The sequence below is a fragment of the Sparus aurata genome, chromosome 11, assembly GCF_900880675.1.
Source record: "Sparus aurata chromosome 11, fSpaAur1.1, whole genome shotgun sequence".
NCBI classification, from domain to species: domain Eukaryota; kingdom Metazoa; phylum Chordata; class Actinopteri; order Spariformes; family Sparidae; genus Sparus; species Sparus aurata.
In genome coordinates this window covers 2,263,759-2,283,260 of record NC_044197.1, presented here as the reverse complement: position 1 = coordinate 2,283,260, position 19,502 = coordinate 2,263,759, and the positions used below count along the sequence as shown (strand labels likewise).

The 19,502-nt window shown below is 42.0% G+C and overlaps 1 protein-coding gene across 2 annotated transcripts in view; it reads right to left on the bottom strand.

Annotated features, from left to right (window-relative positions):
• LOC115591681 (uncharacterized protein C1orf87-like) overlaps nucleotides 1-19,502 on the bottom strand; it is a 31,822-nt gene that overhangs the window by 2,740 nt on the left and 9,580 nt on the right. Inside the window, exons 1-3 of one of the 2 annotated variants that reach the window (XM_030433873.1) lie at nucleotides 1,128-1,236; nucleotides 849-975; nucleotides 578-740 (exon numbers count right to left, since the gene is read on the bottom strand). In XM_030433873.1, the coding sequence (XP_030289733.1) occupies nucleotides 578-740; nucleotides 849-949 (264 nt within the window). In that variant the 5' untranslated portion in view covers nucleotides 950-975; nucleotides 1,128-1,236. Of the gene's footprint in view, nucleotides 1-577; nucleotides 741-848; nucleotides 976-1,127; nucleotides 1,237-19,502 lie in introns of those variants that run through there. The other variant, XM_030433872.1, reaches the window with a different exon arrangement.

Genomic DNA, 19,502 nt, shown 5'->3' with positions numbered 1-19,502 from the left:
TGAGTGTTTCCACTTTCAGAGACTCAATTTTGGCTCCATTTCAGAGACAAATACTGCCGAGTTCTGCCGCGTCAGTGAGGTATTTCAGTTTGCAACACTTTTATCTGAACTGTATGAATATTGTTCTTTCTTCCTTTCAGTGTTAGTTGGGTGAAACTCTCTTTCCTGCCTCCTCGCTCCCTTCTATATCTCAGGAGATACAATCACAAAACTACAATAAAAACCTCTGGCACACTGTTTCTCTGTGTTTAGAAAGATTATTTCACTGGAGGACTTTTACTTGCACGTGTTTGAACAGGATAAGCAGTTCAGAACGTGCAGCTGGACCTTTTAATGTGAACCAGAGCTGTTACGATATCAGATTTTCACAGTACGATTATTGTGCACAAAAGACTGAAACCACATAATCACCATCACATTATCATTTTTTATCAGTCAAATTAATATTTCACTTTGTTTACTGTTTTTTTTTTTGCCTGTCACACTTTTTGCTTGAAGACTTTTTTTTTTAATAAGTTGTTATTATTTCCTCAGATCATTAAGAAGCTATGATATATAAGCAGTATGCTGTGTGTACCTGCTGTATGACAGCCCAAAGTGCAGAGTCCACTCTGTTCTCCACCTTCCTGTCAGAGCTGGACACCATCACATCCTGTTTTTCTGGAGGTTTCTTGAAATCACCATCATATGCAGCTTCAACTGGATGACTCTCTTCTTTCTTTGACACGTCTCCAGATTCTCTGTTTGGGAAACACATGTGAAGGTGAGGGATTTTATACTTCGACACCCGGGATGTTTTGATCTGCAGTTAATGACACTGTGAGAGCCTCTGTTGTTAGTATACTTACTCTCGGGGCTCCTCGATAAACTGCTTGACCTGTTTGCTGCCTACGATCTTGACAACCAGTCTGGGGATGGGATTCGCTCCAGATGTGTTTTTCTGAGCCATGATGCAGGTGATGTGATCAGGATTCCCTGGAGGAAGAGACGGCGAGCAGGAGAGGCATCAATCACGCAGCTGATCGACGGCTGCATGGCTCAAACCTCAAACCTATTTTTCACCTGAAGAAAAAAACAGATTCTCCTCACTTTACTCAGCATTGTCTGCTTAACGATTCTCTACTTACACGTGCAGTTATTCCATTTCTGTTTTCTAGTTTTCACTCGTTTCCAGTTTACGTCTCCATAACAAGGTGGATCATATTTCTTGTACTGTGTGTGTGTCAAGTTTCCTGTTTACTCTTTCTGCACCATGGTTACTGCTCTGTCTCCACCCTGCAGCACACTGCAGAGGCCTGGGAGGCACTTCAGCACCCACACACACACACCTGGGATTTATGTATGTGTGTGTGCTGCATTTGCACTCTGCTGGCATTATTAAAATGTGTGTACAGGTAGAGGAGAGAGGTGAGCAGCAGGTAAATGTGAAACAAAATGCCAGATGAAGAGACAACTCAGATTACGTTCTGACAGCCACACTACACACATGTGATGACCTTATATAATATGATGCTTTGCTGAAATTACACTAGGGATGCAAATGTTTAACCATTTTCTTTAATTGATAGTCGGTTGCCTCATCATCCAGTTACAGGTTAATCATTAACTAACTGATCTATGTTCGATGCTCCTGTCTGTCCATGTCGAGGCTCCTAAATGGCTAAAATGTAATAATATCAGTTTGTATGGACTGTTATTTTAATTCATGAATTAAAAAATTGCCTTTATTTGAATTAATCTTCTTTCTCGTGCCAGTATTCTGTATTTTATTTTAATATATTCGAAAAGTAAGTATTTCTAATCAGTAACATGATGTTGTCAATCAGTGGCATGCACAGACTTTTTGAGGGGCAGGGGCGAAAATAAGGGCACTTTGCCACCAAAGAGGGCACTTTAGAGCACATTTTTGCCACCACAGAGGGCACTTTAGCACGTGTTTTTACCACCCAAGAGGGCAGTTTATCATGTTTTATCATGTTGGTGTGTTTTGCCAACCAAGAGGGCACTTTAGCGTGTGTTTTGGCTCCCAAGAGGGCATTTTAGCATGCGTTTTGGCTCCCAAGAGGACATTTTAGCATGCGTTTTGGCTCCCAAGAGGGCATTTTAGCAGACAAGGTCATGAGATGCATGAAGCTGCAGAGTCGGGCATCGGCAGTTGACGACAGTCTTCACATCCTGAATGTGAATGGAGGATTTGTGGAGAGACGAACTCGGACTGCTTCAGTGAGTTTTGTTTTCGTTTATCTCAAGTTTAAATGAAATGCGTGTTACGATGAGTTTACGAGGCGATTTCACTCGTCTTAGTTTGGTAAAAGATCTAAACTTGGATTCAGAAGGTGTTCAGTTTTATCTGTTCAGTTTTGTAAGTGTAAAAACATTTGGAACATTTTTTTTTTTTTTTTTTTTTACTTATCAGACAAACTTGGTGGTCACAGTCTGAAGCTACAGGATCAGACAATCAGCTTGTGAGGTACAAAGAGGTTTCATAACACAGGACAGGCCGGGGCTTGTTGGTTAGCATGCTAACTTAAGTGGAAATCTTTACATATGTGTCTTTCACACGACTCAACCCTGCTGTTTCCTCACATTCTCTTGATAAAGTTAATTCATTTATTTTCTTTATTATATCTTACAAATTGCCCCGTGTAGTAAAGTTTCAATGCCGGACTTTCACTTCTTTTGGAGTACCTTCATTAGCACTTTTACTTGAGAACGGGATACTGAATTCTTCTTCCACAACTGAGAAGTAATAACCCTGTACTTGAAGCTGCATGAATCTTGTCTTCGGCGTCTAAAAGATAAGACGTATTACCATCATCTTCACCGTCATCTTCATCGTGTTTTCATCAGTCCGATGAATGCCAGTCTAACTAAATGTTCCCTGTCTGGTCTCTACCAGTTCCTGAGATAGAAATCTGTCTCTTTAGCTGCTAAATGTTCCACTTGATTCTGAACAGGTCGCGTCCAATCCTCTGTGGGTTCTGCTCCTCACTGAATGGTATTCGGTTCACTGTTAATATAAAAAGATATTGATTGGTGTTGGAGTTTTAAGTGCAGTGCTTAAGTAATGTACATCCTGTTATTCCATTCCACCTCTGTCCAGCTGTCCAACTCTTCTCTTTATATGCCTCTGGCCAACAATTAACAAGGGAATCAACCAGCTGAAGTTCACTTTAATTTTGCAAAATCATTAATTGGAAAGATTTTTCTAATTAAATTTCCAGATGCGATAAGGAAACAGCTTTGATAAGAGGCCTGAGCGGAGATAGAGGACCTAATTACATTAATTACTCTATACCTGGAGGAGAAATCTGAGTCAATAAGTTCTGCAGCCTCTAATCTTTTCATAGAATAAAGCAGGAGGTGGACCGCTGGCACGTCGCCAGGTACAGCCAGTGGAGCTCAGCCTCTCTCCGTTTGATTTGCAAGAATTAAGTTATTAAACGGTCTTAATAACTGTGGAAATAGCCGCTCATTCTTCACGGCATTGTCAGTCCATACACGTCACAGGCCTCTTTAAAACGTCCTGCCGTGGCCGAGGTGTGAAAGTCAAACTCAGAGTCCAGATCTCGATGATCAAACGAGCAGCAACAAAAAAACAGCTCGAGGACGTTTGCCGCTGCGAGGAGAGAGGCGTCGACACCAGACCGACTGAAGAATCCTCAAAGGCCCGTCTGGTGCTTCTGTGGTGATGTCCAGTGTGTCTGAGCTCATACGAACAGTCCAGGGAGGCAGCAGCACCAAGAATCACAATTAACTGTTTCATGTGTTTCTTTTCATGTGCACATTCCTTATTTTTGTGGTAATATTTAAAAAGCATTTCTTTGGAAATATGAAGAGATATTACACAATACCAGTGTTTCTGTGATTGTGCAAGGAGGTTTAATATTGTAATGATGCAACATGAGAATATAAGAACACCGTCTATCCATTTTTGTACACTTTATAGGAGAGACTGTCCAAAAATGTTCGGCACCATCCCGCTTTGAACGACTTACAGATCCCACATCCTGCATTCAAACATGCGCTCCTACCTTGAAATTTTCTGGACAGATGAGCTGTATGTGCGAACACAAACGACTGAATCAGTTTGAGTGAATATTAAACCAACTGTACGCTGCAAGTACAAAGTCCTAGCAGTGTCAGATTGAGCTCATGTGTGTATAGAGCAGCATTGGCGTGCGGGTACGATAAGTCGGGACTGTAGCTTCATTGTTATTGCAGTTGGGACCAAATAGTCTACATGACGCAGGGTGCTCCACAAAATGGTTTCAGCTCATTGTCTTGTCAACCGTTCACACTCACTCAAGCTCCCACAAACTACTGTACATGAGACCAAACAGCAGACAGACACAGTTGGACACACTGTTGAAGAGCCAGACATTTGCTTCAGGAGTTGGTGGAGACCAAAGATTGAGCTAAAAGACAGCCTTCAGTTCATCCGGTGACACAAACACAGTTCAGTATAAGTGATTATGTTGCTCTGTAACTGCTGGATGGAGAGACATGCAGCTGTTTGCTCACAAGTTGATTGAACAAGATGATTTTATTGTCTTCAAAAGCCTTCTGTGCTGTTTTAACTCAGGACTGTTTTCAGTCTGACCACATGCTGCATGGATGAGTTCATTTCAATCACCGTCATACTTAATGTTACATCTAAAATACCAACTGTCATCAGATTCTGAAAGGTTTAGGGGCATGGGAAGGTGATGAGTGGCATCTTATGAGATCGCTGAGCTAACAAGATGTTGTCTGGTGAGGCTGGACTCATTGTGTGGACCTAAAGATCATTATCCAGGGCCTAAATTAACAACGCTCTATAGTCTGCAGTGAAAACAGGTCAAGGTGAATGACTGCAGACATTTAAACAGGAGCACTTTCTGTGTATGTGGGTAAAGTTTGTAAATGTTTGTGTAGCATCAGTTATAATGAGCAGGATATGACACGCTGGGGTAAAATGTGTTCTGTTAAGTCACCTCTCTGCATCTCACAGCTCCCGCTGTCAGCCTCATTTATGCACTCGGCTGAGACGGTCTTTTCGCACACAGGCCTTAATTGATTAGCAGCCCAATTAAAGAGCAGCGATGGGGGCCGAGGGTGGAAGAGAAGGTGACAGAATCACGGCGCTCTCCTCTCCTCCTGAGTAATTCTTTTACTGAGGTTCTAAATCGGGTTTGCCTCGGACTGATAATGGATGTCCGGGCTATCCAAACATGCACCCGAAAGCCAGCTCAATCCCTCAGCTGAGATAAAAGCAGACAAATTACACAAGGAGGAAAGTACAAGGAATAAAAAAAACATGGAACAACTCCTGAAGGGTTTTATCGGACGTGTTGGAGTGTTTGTGTTTGTAGATGTGCTTGTAAGTGGCTGCACCTCCGTGTTTGTATCAGTGTGTGTGATTTTTCTTTTGGGGGGAGAGAGAAGGACAAAACAGGAGATAAAATTCAGAATGATAAATTGATAATTTAATGGGTTATCTCTGTCTCGTTAACCTTCGCCTGCGTGCAAATGATATGTTGGATTAAACAATGGGGTCTGAACATGGCAGGCACTACATCTCCTGACCGGCTGTGTGCAGAGACACATTGATCAAAGCGTCACGTCCCGGATGTCCAACAACCCGCTGCGCTCCGAGCCATCCATCACCAGTCCCTCCTCTGGCTCACATGGCAGTGTCATTTAACATTTTTATAAATGCCCTCTGCTCGACATACCTGCACAGGAAATATGTGACATTATGCTGTCCTTCAGCAGCTTTATGGTCACATGTTTGGGTGCCAAAACACACTCTGTGGCCACGCTGCAAACATGTGAGGCTGTAAGGCTCGTTCTGCTTAAGAACACTAATTTGTTGGGTAAACGAAAAATGCATAGACAACTCTGCTTTTCACCAGCAGTTGGAAGAGGAAACAGACGTTTGTCCTGCAGGTTGCACCAGCAAAAAGGTTTACTGTCTGTGCACTGCACATCTTTGGAGCTTCAGAGTGACATCGTCAGCCTCGGTGCAAGTGTCACGATCTTGAATGAAAAGATGCTGTTCCGTATTTGAACATGTTAGCTTTCTAATACGCAAATGTTTGCTTGCTAATGTTGCATTCAGACAGAACTCAACTGATATTATTATGACAAGAGAGTTGTAGTTGGTTATGAAACAGTCTCATTATAACACTGATGCCTCTATGTGACCTAAATAATAATTAATCAGGTCCAGGTCTTGTTCTGTCGGCCTACATTATGTAGTATGAATTGATCTTGTCAAACTAAAGTCTTGATGCCCATTCGAACATACATATGAGAGCCCTCTTGTTCAGTTCGCTTATAAAGGCAGGCTGAGGCTACTCTGGTCTGTAGGTGTCATGACCCAGCCCAGTTACCAGAGTAAACTGCAAACCACAGATATGTTGAGTCCATATCAATGTTGTTCCTGCAGGATGAGATGGATGCCAAGCCAGAGAGAGAGAGAGAGAACTCAGTACACGACTGTGTTCCAACATCTGTGAGCGAGAAACCACTGGACATTTTTAACGAGGCGTTGGGACATTTTGGAAGCGACAGAACCAGGTTCTTTGAGCCAAAATGAAACCAAGTGGTTCTTATATCTAAACCCAGCCTGACCATAAACACAGAGTTTTCAACAGAAGCGTAAAGATTCAACACAAAGAAGTATAATCTGTCAACATATTTGTGGCTTTCATAAACAACATTTATTCTAGCAACTGAGTTGCATCAACTGAGGTGTTGGACAACCGTTCCTCTACCTCCCGTTGACACTGTGAACAGTTAGGATGGCGTTACAAGGATTTCCCTTGTGGGGATATTAGTGTCTGACTAGAGTCAACAGCAATTTATTCAGTAGTTGTCTCAAGTGTTGGACCAACATTGCTGCTCGAGTTACTAAAAACCTCAAAGAATCTCACCCAGATTCTGTTGGTAATAACAAAAATACCTTTGATCATAGTCCAGTTATTCCACGTATGAGAATTCATTATATCTTGACATTGAACTGCAGAGACGTACGGCTGCATGTTGCTGGAGGTCAAAGAGGAAATATATCCCTCAAGTACACAAAGTACTGGTTCCAGTCAAATCTACAGAACTGTTATTTAGATTATGAACTCTCACTGAGCAGAATAAACTGAAATCATGTTCATCGAATAAACCGAACAATAAAAACTGAAATGTAATAAATCAAAAGGCATGTATCAGTCCAGGATTATAAATCCAGGCTGCAGCGGAGCCGTGCCTCTCTATTAAGGAGGTGTCAGATGTGATAGGAGGGCTCTGCTCCGTCCTTCAAGGAGCTCGAGCAGCAGCGACACTCCACTCGCACTGTTCCTCGTGTTAAAATGCAAATTGCTTTTTCCTGACCCCTCTGCGGTGGACAGGGAGGGCCTGTAGCTTTCAAAGTGACCTGCTTTTTCTCTTCAACAGGCCGCACACTATGATGCAGCAGGCGCTGACAGGGCGAGACAGCTTAGCAGATAATATCGTCCATGGCAACAGAGCAGGCGGCAAGCCAGACAAAAACACCAAAATATCCTCCAACACGGCAAATCTTCAACCCGGCAGGCTCAGGTCACAATTCTGCTTTACAAGCTCAGACTCGTTTCATTCAGTCAGAGAATTTAAGGTGTAAAACTGTTGAAACGGATGCTGAAAGGCCAAAAAGAGCCATAAATATCATTCTGCTTCCAGCTTCCATTCATGATCAGAGGTTTCGGTATGTTATAGACCTTTCTCGCTCTGGCCGTTTAGACTTTTCAAACATAGTCAAACATAATCAATACTGATTGTATTAAACATTTTATTCAGGTGTGTCAGCTTCACGGCTCTGGTATTGTACCTACAGGCTCACTGCGTTCTTACTGGTATAAAGAAGTAGATTTATTATTAATGTCAGTAGTTTTGTCAGTGGTGTTTCACCGTTGACGAATCCCAATCACATGTGATCCTGTGACCTTTTGAGCTAGCGCCACCATGAGGCCAATTTTCTAATTTGCTCCATAATTTGGTTTATAAACAAATATCTGTAGAACTAAAGACACTCCAGTCATTGTCAGCTGTACTTTGTGTTTAGTGCCAATTAGCAAATGTGAGCAACTTACCCACATAACTTAAAAACAAATTAATCTTGACTCTTGTGTCACATACAGGACACAAGCCCCCCCTTGGACTTCTCTTTTTCGTATGTATTTGAGACTTTGGGGGCGAACCGGGCTGTAAGCTGGAACAGATAATGATATAAATATTTATAATTCTCTCTATATTTTTATATCTTGAAAGGTCAGATTTGTCAGAGAGTCTCATTCCTAGTCAAATGCCGATGCTTTCGGATTGTAGGTCAGGTCAGCAGCCATCCCGAAGCGTCAGTATTTGATGAGGTGGGAATGAGACACCTGATAGAAACTTCTCATGATGTGAGCTGCTTCTCCCTCCCACTGTTCGAAGGCATGCAGGTTAACTGGATATAAAAAATCATAGGTGTGACAATGAGTGTTAATGTTTGTGAGATTGACTGGTAAACTGTCCAATCTCTGCCCAGCGTCTCACAGATAAGCAAAGTACGGCTGGATTTTCAAAAGCTGCTTTGTTTAATTATCTTCTTACATCTTTACTTTTTTACCACTTTAATATCTTCTTTAATCAAAGGCCTGAGAACAAGCAGGACATTCTGAGAGTCGTTCACAAACAGGAGATGAAAGCAGCTAATTAAGGCTTTTATATGGAGGAGTTGTATCTTGGTGACCCGCAGAGATCCTGCAGAGCTCTGCCGGTCTTAAAACCCTCATTTATTAGTGATAATAAACACATTCTTTTGAAAAAAATAAAATAAATACAGAATCCAATTAAGAGCAGTCAAAAAAACACTTTGAAATATGTTCTTTAATGTACACAAGGGGTTCTTAAAGAAACAGTGTGAACATGCTGGGAAATATTCACCTTCTTGATAGTTGGATGCTCAGACTGCATCAACCAGCAGCCGTTAGCTTAGCTTAGCCTAGCACCAAGACTGGACACTGACAGATCACAGTGTTTTTATACAAAATAAGATGTAAAGTGTTGATTCCATGCTGTGTGCATGTGTAACATAACGTTTTATATATATTTACAGCTGAAGATAAAAATAAGAAAATTAAGAAATGCATTTCCTCGCCCTGACGCACAACATTCATTACAAAGGTGTATTTTCTACCTTTAATCTGAGCCAGGCTTGTTGTTTCTTAGCGTAAGAACGTTAAAATGCTATCCATTCCTCTAAATCTATGACTTAACTCTGTTAATCTCCATTAATTTGCAAGATTTTTTGGCTACAGGCAGTTTAGTTAAACATTAAGCTAATAAACGTCATTCAGTCGCACATTTTAAAGTGTCTTTCTTATTAAGAAGGTAAAAATGACCTCACACCCCTCAGTGTTTGAGCATCATCGAGCTGTAATAACATGCAGGATCAAACATCTGCAGACTAATCTCTGCAACAGTCGCTGCACTAATAAAGTCACCTTCCTCAGACGGATACGCTGCAGCTTGCACGATGAAATATTAAAGTCACACAACATGTGAGTGCGTTGAGCCCAGAGGAAGGCTGCTGTTCACGGCAGACTGACGTAAATCTGCTCTGAATTTCCGAAGCTGACAATCATCTACAGCAGAGGGCCATCCTGGGCTTCTCCTGCTGCCTCTTATCTGTCTGCCGGAGGATACCCAGGAGACACACACATATCATAAATGTGTGAGTGCTGAGTGTGTCTGGGTGGCTATCAGCAAAGTCACACTCTGACATCGCAGAGAAGCAAAATGATGAAGATCGGAACGTAGTAAAATTCGAAACCAGCTGATAAAGAGATTAGATGCAGTCAGCTTTGGTCTTCCATCGTAAACATTTCTGTCGGTAAATGTTTCTTGCGTCAAGCCACCAGTCGGATAGAAACACGAGCCCAGAAGGGAAGCCAACACTTCAGGTCAGAGGGAGAAACACGCTTGGACACGTTGGATTTCAATATTTTTGGATATGCACAAATATCACAGCGCCAACTTTTTCAAGCAGGTGATTGAACAAACTAAAGAGGGAGGCTGTGTTTGCACGGTCCTTCACGTTGGAAAAGGGGCCTAAACTACAATCGGTTCATCCATCCTCCACTTTCAACTCCTCCGCTGAGGCAACGTGACGCTGCTCCAGTCCTTCAGACTGAACACACAGTATGTTCTCTATAAACCCGGGCCTCTTCATTACAACACATTGCCTGACCTTCATCTTTAGACCCTGGTAGTAAAAACTATGATTTTCTTTTAACAGATGAACGACACTTCACCACTTCCCTTTGGTTCTTCTCCGAATCAGTCAATTAGCTCCGTTTGGCCGTTCAGCCCAGAGGAGAAAGAAGAGAATCTCTGCAGAAGAGATTATTTATCTGCTGTCAGGACAGTTGTCAGGTGACGGGACAACAAACGGCGGCCGCGTGCACTCCGAGCGTCCAGCAGAGCCGGCTGGTTTGTCGGATGCACAGCTCGAGGAAAAAGGTTAACAAGGACGCCTCCTCTTTACCGGGAGACAGCGCCGTCACTTTGCCAGCGAGGGAGCCTCGAACGGGTCTCTGCCACATGCAGCGCAGGAATATTTTAGAATATTAATTACACACTTAGTATGCTGTTGTCATATGGCTTTTATTAGTATTCCATCAACTCAATGAGGTGTGAAAGGGCCAGATGCTGTGTCCTCATCTATCCCACATAAACTCTTGTCTTTTGTCAGCGATCAGAGCAGCGAGTGTCAGTCCGCTCATCACTTCAGCGATCTGATGTCATGTATTTATTAATTGGACCAGTGAGTTTAAAAATGGAAATAACACTCGGGTCTGATCTACATTATCAGAGCAGGGCTGCATCACGTGGAGAGCTGTTGTCAACACACACAGGAAATAACCGAGGACTTGTGACCCGTATTAATTAACTTGTGCGTCAACCTGACATTATATATTCTCCAGCTAACCACATCAATCTTACTTTAACTGTTAACATTCAAAAGAAGACGACGTGGAAAGTTTCCGCCGTCATTTAACCAAGAACAAGAGGATTCCTCAATAAATACAACCAGAAAATAAAGAAATGATTTAAAGCAAATCTTATACTCTTACAAAGAAAATGCATAAACAGAAAAACTAAGATTTTTTTGCACTTTACCTGGAATAATTTCTGTAACAACCACTGTGGGAGCCACTGAATTACTTCCGACCAGATGATTTAATTGATGCTCTAATTAACTCACTTCTGATTGATTTACGCTTCACAGTTTCTGTCTTGAACACTTTAACCATTTATTGTCCTTTGCATGTGTTCTTTTAATGATCAAACATAATATTTCTCCTTTGTAAACAAAACAATAATAACTTAACTTGAGCAACAACTTGTCTCAGCGTCAGCTTTACACAGCGTGAGCGCTCAAAAACTATTTACCTGTCTGGGTGGAAAACCCAAAGGTTGGTTGGTTCCTACTTATAACATTTGTGCCAATTACTACAGCGATACCTGAAACATAAATCACCTTGTAAACAATATTATGGCTCCTACAACCACTTTGAGTAATTCAGTCAGGCCCAATTTCAGCTGAAATATTAAAGTTCTACTAGATTTTCTTAATGTGAATCGTTAAAGTCGGGTTGATTTGCCACTTCAAATGTTTCTCAGCTGTGATGAAAACATAACATATTACTGTAGCAGTCCCATTGTTTAGACTTGCTATCTGTCTTTGCTTTTGGCTGATTTTCAAAAATCCCTCTGGACTGATTGCAGGTGATTCAGATCACCTGAGTGCAGGGTGGTGGAGACTGACTCCTGATTGAGGAGTGGAAGCATCTTGGGGCGTTCCCCTCCCAGCCAATCAGGGTGTGATGACGGCCCTTTTGTGAAGGCTTAAAAGAGGTGGGGTGCAGCACCCTGGTGGCTCTCACCTTCGTTCTGAGAGGCCGTCCAGATAAAAAAACGCTCTTTTGCGAAAATGCACATGTATTGCATCGTTTTGGCCGAAAGTACACACGGCTCCTGAAAACGCACTTTTTTGAAAACGGGTCTCAGGGTGTAAAAATCCGTAAACGCAGCCCTCCCGTTCTCGTGTGGACGGCGAATCCGCATACTTTCCGAAACGATGACGCCATCGCCCCACCCCTCGACCTCTTGCCTTCGACCTCTGAACCCTGCGACGTCTCATAACAACAACAACAACAACAACAACAACAATGGCAGACTACATGCTCGTGTTCGTGCCACTGAAGAGTCGCAGCAGCAGTTTGACCTCATTGACGGTCTACACGAACGATTCTGGTTTCCTTGTACTAGCCATTGTCGTCTTCTTCTTGTTGTGTTCGGATTCACCGTCTACTGTCTGTTTATATACAAAGTGCAAGCTTAATGCACATGCTCTGTCTCTTCTTCTCCGTCTTTGGTGAATTTCAAGCGCCACCTATAGGTCTGGAATATGAACTACAGTGTTTTGAATCGTTTTCAGTGGATCCGTGTGGACGCAAATATTCCTGAAACGATGCCGAGGAAGACGGAGGAAAAAAAGATTGTTTTTGTGAGTGTGGACAAGGCCTGAATCTGTTCCTGACTCACTGAGAACATCATCCCATCCAGAACCTCTCGTCTCTTGAGGCCCGATTGTGTGTTCTTGGCTGCTCCACGTCAGTCGAGTGAGGAAACTGTCTTCATACTTGAACACATTGAAACCAGAAGCCCCTCATACACCTTCAGGTCTAACATCTTATGTCACTGGGGCTCGTAGGAGCACATTTAAATTTGATTATCCCTCAAGAGGTATTTGTTTATTATAGCTGACATTGGGCATCCCCTCCAGATTTACCTGTTTATGCTTTATATTTTTATGTAGGTTTAGGGTTACTAACAGTATGTCCACAGTCAAGTAAACTGATGTGTAAAATATTTTTGTAGTTGTGTGATTTCAAGCAGCACTCGAGTAACATATATTTTTTTACTAAGTAGCTGTTAGCCATGTTTCCATCAAATGTCAAGCAAATTTTAAGGAAACCATTGAAAAAGAAAAAATTGAAAATGCGAGTCTGGTTCTCTGTCGGAGAAAACATTAATGCATTATATTAAACGTCCCTCGTGTGTCACATTGTTATAAACGCTGATGTGACCAAACTAAAATCCTAGACGTATTGATTTCGTGTCCGTACCGAGTTCATCCCAACATTAACCACCCCAGGTAAACGTCCCCTCAGAGTGAGTCAGCAGTCTTTGGTCCCCATAACGTCCCAAAGACAGAACGCACACAAAGAAAACCTCCAAATATCAACAGATGTTAGTGTGATTTCTGCAGAGATGAAGGTATGATTACAGACTATCCAGAGGTACTTGATGCTCTTTATTTATTGTGTTGAAATGACAGTTTTAAGCTCCTCTCCTTCAGATTGCTGCTGCTGCAGAATGAACTGCACTTTGTTCCCAGCGTTGCTCCTCGTGCTCTTTACACCCGAGTCACAGCACGTTCTTATTAACGAGCTGGATGAGTAGCTAACTCTTTTCGATTCCGCTTTAACTTTTTTTTTTTTAATGTGACCATTTGGGACCTAAAAATATGGTATTCTATGTATTTTATGGAAAAGAGGATGGTATTTTGTGGGAGCACGTTGTCGTTATAAACTTCTTTCCACTATAAAAGATCTTGTTCTCATCAATTCACGTTTTATTTTCAGGGGGTGGAATAAAGAACGTCGTTTTGGGACTCTGTGGGTTCCTCTTCCTGTTTAGCTGCGTCTTTTTATTGATAATTATGTTGGTGTGTGGGTCATGTTTTATGTAATGGCTTGTGTGTAGACGCCTGTTTGTGCTTTGACATCTTGTTTAATGGCTGTTTCCAAACTCATTTCCTGAAGTTGACTCGCTGATGTTCTCTGGCTGTGTAATCGCGTATAAGAGGCATTCATTTACAAGGTTTTGTCCACTTCCTCACCGTGTCACAGTGATTTACCTCAGTGGAAGTGACTTTTACGACCGTGTTGGAGGTGAGAGTCAGTGAAGCACATGAGCTGAGGTCTTCAATAACATTATAACTCTCTTTTACTGCCCTCTCGAGCTGTGAGCTGGTGGCCAGGAGCCAGGCGGGAGGAGCAGCGCCTCCGTTTCTCCTTCAGCACCGTCAGTATCACCAGTCTGCTCACCTTCCTCAGAACAGCTGATAACCATCAGGAGCATTTATTTATTTATTTTTTAACCTGGTGTTTCGCCTCCGATATCCAAACTCTCACCACTTCTGCAAATAAATAAGAGGAACGCGTTTTTCAGCCAACAACAACGTGTTGGATTGTGACAGTGTTTTTACTGAATATGCAGATGTGTTTTTAAAGTTTTGAGTTTCTTGATTTTTGAGCATATATCTTATCAATACTGGATTTATTCGAGGGATTGTTCTGAGTTGCTATCGCATCAAAGCCACTTATCTTTAAAGAGACAAACAGTTCTGTGGCAACACATTTTTTAAATGATTCAAGGACTTTATAAATGGTTTGCTTGGCTTAAGAAATGGGAGAAAAATGGAGCACTCCCTCCTTCATTCTTAGCAAAATAATTTCAAGTAAAAAGGATTTTCATCAATTTTAGCACGTTCACCCGGGTCTTACGTTTAGAGAAAAGCCGAGCCGGGGTTGATAAAAACATTTATAAAGCAAACATGTCAATCAGTCTTGGTGACAGGCAGCTCTTTATTAGTAATATTATTATATTGATCTTTTGATCTGGTGTCAGCAGTGTTTCTCTCATCTTCACCTGACCTCCACACCGCCCTGTCACCTCTGTTCAAACCTGCCCCATCGGTCCTGTGCTACTCAGCTTCACAGCTGCATGTGTTTCTATCAACAGACTCTTTTGGGCTTTTTTGTCTCTCTTTGGTTTTGATAACCTGAGTCGGATCGGTGTTTCCTCAATTTGCTGGATTGAGCTTTTAAATTGTGGCTCCTGTTTCATGAGACTGTAAAGTGAATATCTATATAGTTGGAAAAATAAAGTACTTATTTAGTACTTTTTTATCTAAATCCAAAGATCGATTCACATAATATACAGATATATAGCTGAAATAAACGTTTCTTCACATAATAACTTTTAAAATAAAAATTAAATCTCAAAACAACAGCAACAATATTTAACTGAACTTTCTCCACCTTTTTTTGTTAAATTGTTTTGCTTGCTAATTTACAGTCCTTTCCACTTCCATACTGGACACACACACACACACACACACACACACAGTGGCGATGAGAGTCCCTCGGTTCATCAGACTTTAGATTGGAATCTGTGGTGGTGTTGGTTGTGGCGGCTGTACCTGGTCCCTGCAGGATTGGAGAGGAGGAAAATTGAAACCACAACCTTTGGACAAGCAGACATTTAGGGGCCTTGTCAGAGTGAGATAGGGCTCCCCGGCCCTGCCAAACCCTGACGGCCGACTCCATCACTCTCGATATCCTCCGTCTTACTCACGGCAGCCTCCCCTCTTAAACAAAGGCAGATGTGGGGAACAGATAGCTGCTCAGAGGCTGCAGAGCAGACAGACTTCAGCCTTCTTCTTCTTCTCAAGGTAGCTTCAAACTGAGCACAAAGTAAATTCCATCAGGTCACGATATTCAGAGGAAATATTCAAGTAGACGTAGCTTCACTCAGGAGGGCACGAAATGATAACATTTAACAGAACCAGGTGGGTGTTCTGAGTCACGAACACACATCCAGCTGATAAACAGAGACTAAAACGTGCTTTATTTTCTTGTTTACAACCCTATCATTTAATTATCTCCTAACCCTTTTTTAAGTAGTAACAGCAAACTATCTTATTATTCCAGGATTAACATTATGTTGCAGCTTCACGATGGGAAAACATCACGTTTTGTCTTAAATATTTGTTTTGATCGCCACAAACAGGGCTACAAAATGTCCAGAGGTTGAAAAAGAAAATCCAGCGACGTCACCCTTACAAATTTTGAAACACAGACTGGAACTTAACTCAGGGCCAATCATACACACATCGTCCGAGCTCATTGTTAAAAACATCCGTGACAGTTTGGTGTCTGAAGGGAATGATCCAAATATTATCACGAGGAAATAATACTGATGCAATCACTGCAGAAACTGTTCATCAGCTGAAGATTGTGGAGACATCAGCTCATTTTGGCGCATATAGCTCTGCATCAACACACACACACACACACGGATGTACACAATGAAACACACACTGCATCGTCTCAACACCAGAGCATCAAGTTCAGATGATAATTGTTGTGGGTAAATCATTACCGTTTAAGGCTCTGGCTCCAGCTCAGAGCCAGAGATCCAATTTAGTCACATTCCTGTTTCTGAGCTCAGTGACATTTTCGTGCAAGCTGCCAGCTGTTTCCATCAGTGTCACTGTAATGACATTAAGCCAATGTGATTGCTGTGAGTAAATCCACATTACCCAACGTCATTTTTTACCGTCCTGACATCCTGTTCTGTGTGCTCTTGCTGTTTCAGTCCCTCCCGTCGTCCTCCTGCATCACTTTGCAGAGATTGGACGGTAAATGGCCGGAGACGAATCGCGGCCTCAGAGAACCTCGCCGTTCACCTCGAAGGACCCGGTATGAACGACGCGCCGCGACGATGACAACGGTGACCACGCGAAGGTTAGACACTCATCCGCATAAATCTAAACTGCTGCAATCACCGCCGTTACATAACAGCTATACAAACAACAACAGTCCTTATCAATCCTGCAGACACTGATGAATGGCATCATTATAGAGAATGAGCTGGAGTCAAATTACAAAGGAAAATAATCTTTATCTCATGATTAATTGAAAGTTATTGTCTGCTCTGCCTCCTCAGGATGATCCAGCAAAGTTACTGTCCCGTCTCTAAACGTCTACGTTACAGTGTATTTCATACTGTGAAGGTTTTGTCACAGCCGAGGAGTCATGACGAGGCGTCCACGAGTCCTCGTAGACAACAAAATCAGTCTCACCGAGCGGCCTCCAACTCTGTAAATGTTTAATTTATTATTTATGTATCATCATCATTATTTTATTATTTATTATTTATCATCAAGGAAGTGGGCAATGCAGAAGATACCTGTAATCTTACACCAGGTGTCCTTCTACATCCATCATATCTAACAGTTAGGGAAGGTCTAATGAAAAGACAGTATTGCATCATGGGGAATGTAGTCTCCAGTGTTTTTGGGACTTGCAGTCAGTCACCACTGCTTTGACTTTAAATGTTCTGTTTTTAATGTGTTTCTTGTACATCCTCCAACTTTACGAAAGAACTAAATTGTTTTTAACTTTTCTCTGTAGAACCATTGGTCCAGGATTATGATGTCATCATGATGCCCAATGATGTCATGATGTCATGATGTCAGATTTCACATGTCGACTGTCGGACGGTTGGAGGACAGAAGTTTGACACCAACACAAATTGTTGATGTGCAGTTTGAATGAAGCTGCGGCTCGTCTCTGCCACAGGCTGCACGGTCCAGCTGGCATAACACACCTGAATCTCACACTGAACTGCTGGCAGTCAAGTTGCATTGTGGGAAATGTAGGCACCAGGAAGAAAACTGGGGGGGAGAAATGAATAACTTTCTGATCGAGCCCCTCCTTTACTAAAGAGAAAACAATAAGAACAAACAAATGAATGCATGAGTATCAAGAAAGTTAATGAAATAAGTAGATTTGTATTAGAAAATGTTGAAATAATTATACGGACAAGATTTAGGACTTAATTACAGAAACTAATTTGCTAAGATGCAGATTATATGTGAAACTGTGGGTTAGTGAAAGCTATTTTCAACAGTCACCAAGTGTTAGCTGGATCTCCTGAAGACCTGCTAGTCGCAGTAAACCTCAGTCTAACTGCACCGAGGGGTTCAGCCTGATGTCTGCGTGTTGACATCGGGGGAATCTCCCTCTGTAACTGCACAGGGCCGCCCTGTCAGTGCAAGCCCCGGCTCCTCCAACTCACCATTTGTGATAATTAAATTTTCAGAGAGCAGATTTTGTCTCTGCGACACGTCGAGGAGGAGACTGTGAAAAGACCATTTTCCCCCGCGAGGGTGTCTGAGGAGGGAAAGCAGCGGAAAACAAATGTGTTTCATCAGGGAAAAGACAGCCTGGAAAGGCTTTCAAAAACAATTCCATTTGCTGGAGGTTTCCATTATCACATCTGAGATGGAGGACACCGCGAGGGGAGGGAAGATCACTGAATGAATCTCCTCTAAAGCAAAATTGCATTAAGCAATTTTCTGTGGAAAATGTTGAGTTTTAAGGGGCAGCCTTGGCACCGATGTTTACCTTTACACAATTTACCAACTCTGATAAGAGTTTATATACTTAAGTTTCTTCAGTTGACACTTCAAAGCTTTGCATTACATTTATTTAAAGGAGCAGTCTGTAGTTTTTGGTGAATAAATGTTGATCTGAGGAGAAAGATTTCCACTGACTGATTTTAAACAAACTAAATAATCAAATCCTCTTTGTTTTCATGACTGATTAAACAAACTGACTGTAACGCAATTTATACTGTTTTGCTTTGTTTATATGTGGCGGACCCTGCCACCTCTCTGGCTTCAGACAGATCTGAGAACAGCTTGTTGATTCACTGATAGAGGAGGTTTCTATTATAACCTCATTAATACTGAAAATATTTAAATAATGGTTTTAATTTCTTTACCAAAAATACACACTGCTCCTTTAATCCTGAGGCCGTATTAAGTCTAAATCTGATGTTCTCGCCTGTTGACATTAAATTCTAAAGTCTCAATTAACACAAGAGCAATGAGGTGATCATGTCAAACTGATTAAAAACATTTAACTAACACCTAATCCATTTTAAACTGTATCGACCGGATGATGTGAGGGGAAACCCCCCCGACATGTTTAGGATGCAGCAGCAGGGCGGACATCGACTCTTCAATGATTCATGACGGAGGCGACCGAAGAGGCGGAGTGACTTTGCTGAACGGGCCGAGACGGGTACCCTTGGAGTCCAGTGGAAGGAGAGAGCACGAGGGGAATTCATTAATGCCGTATTGATCACAGTGACATTACTATCAGCTGAGATGAACAGAAAGGTCGAAGTCACTCACTCTGACTTTACCTCGTGTGTCCAGCTCTCCGACACAGAGAGAGAAGAGATGGGATGTAAATATCTCCCGTAAAAAACGTCCGCAAGCCATTTCAATGAGAGAATGAAATTCCTGTGATCAGACTACATGTGTGAATAAATGTTATTTCACCCTCTCTGATGTGATATGTATTATTTTGTTCATTGATTCCTTGTATCCTTCAGTCTGTCGTCTCGTACTCTGCCCCGCAAATCTTTGTTCATTTAAGTCGCCGAGCAATTTCTCAGGGAAAAGGTTTTTTTTCTAGTTCGTGTCTTTGACTCATCACCCTGATTGATTATTATAACCTTTAACTCTCCGGGTTGACTTGCTGCATTCTGGTCAGGGAACCAGACGTGTGACG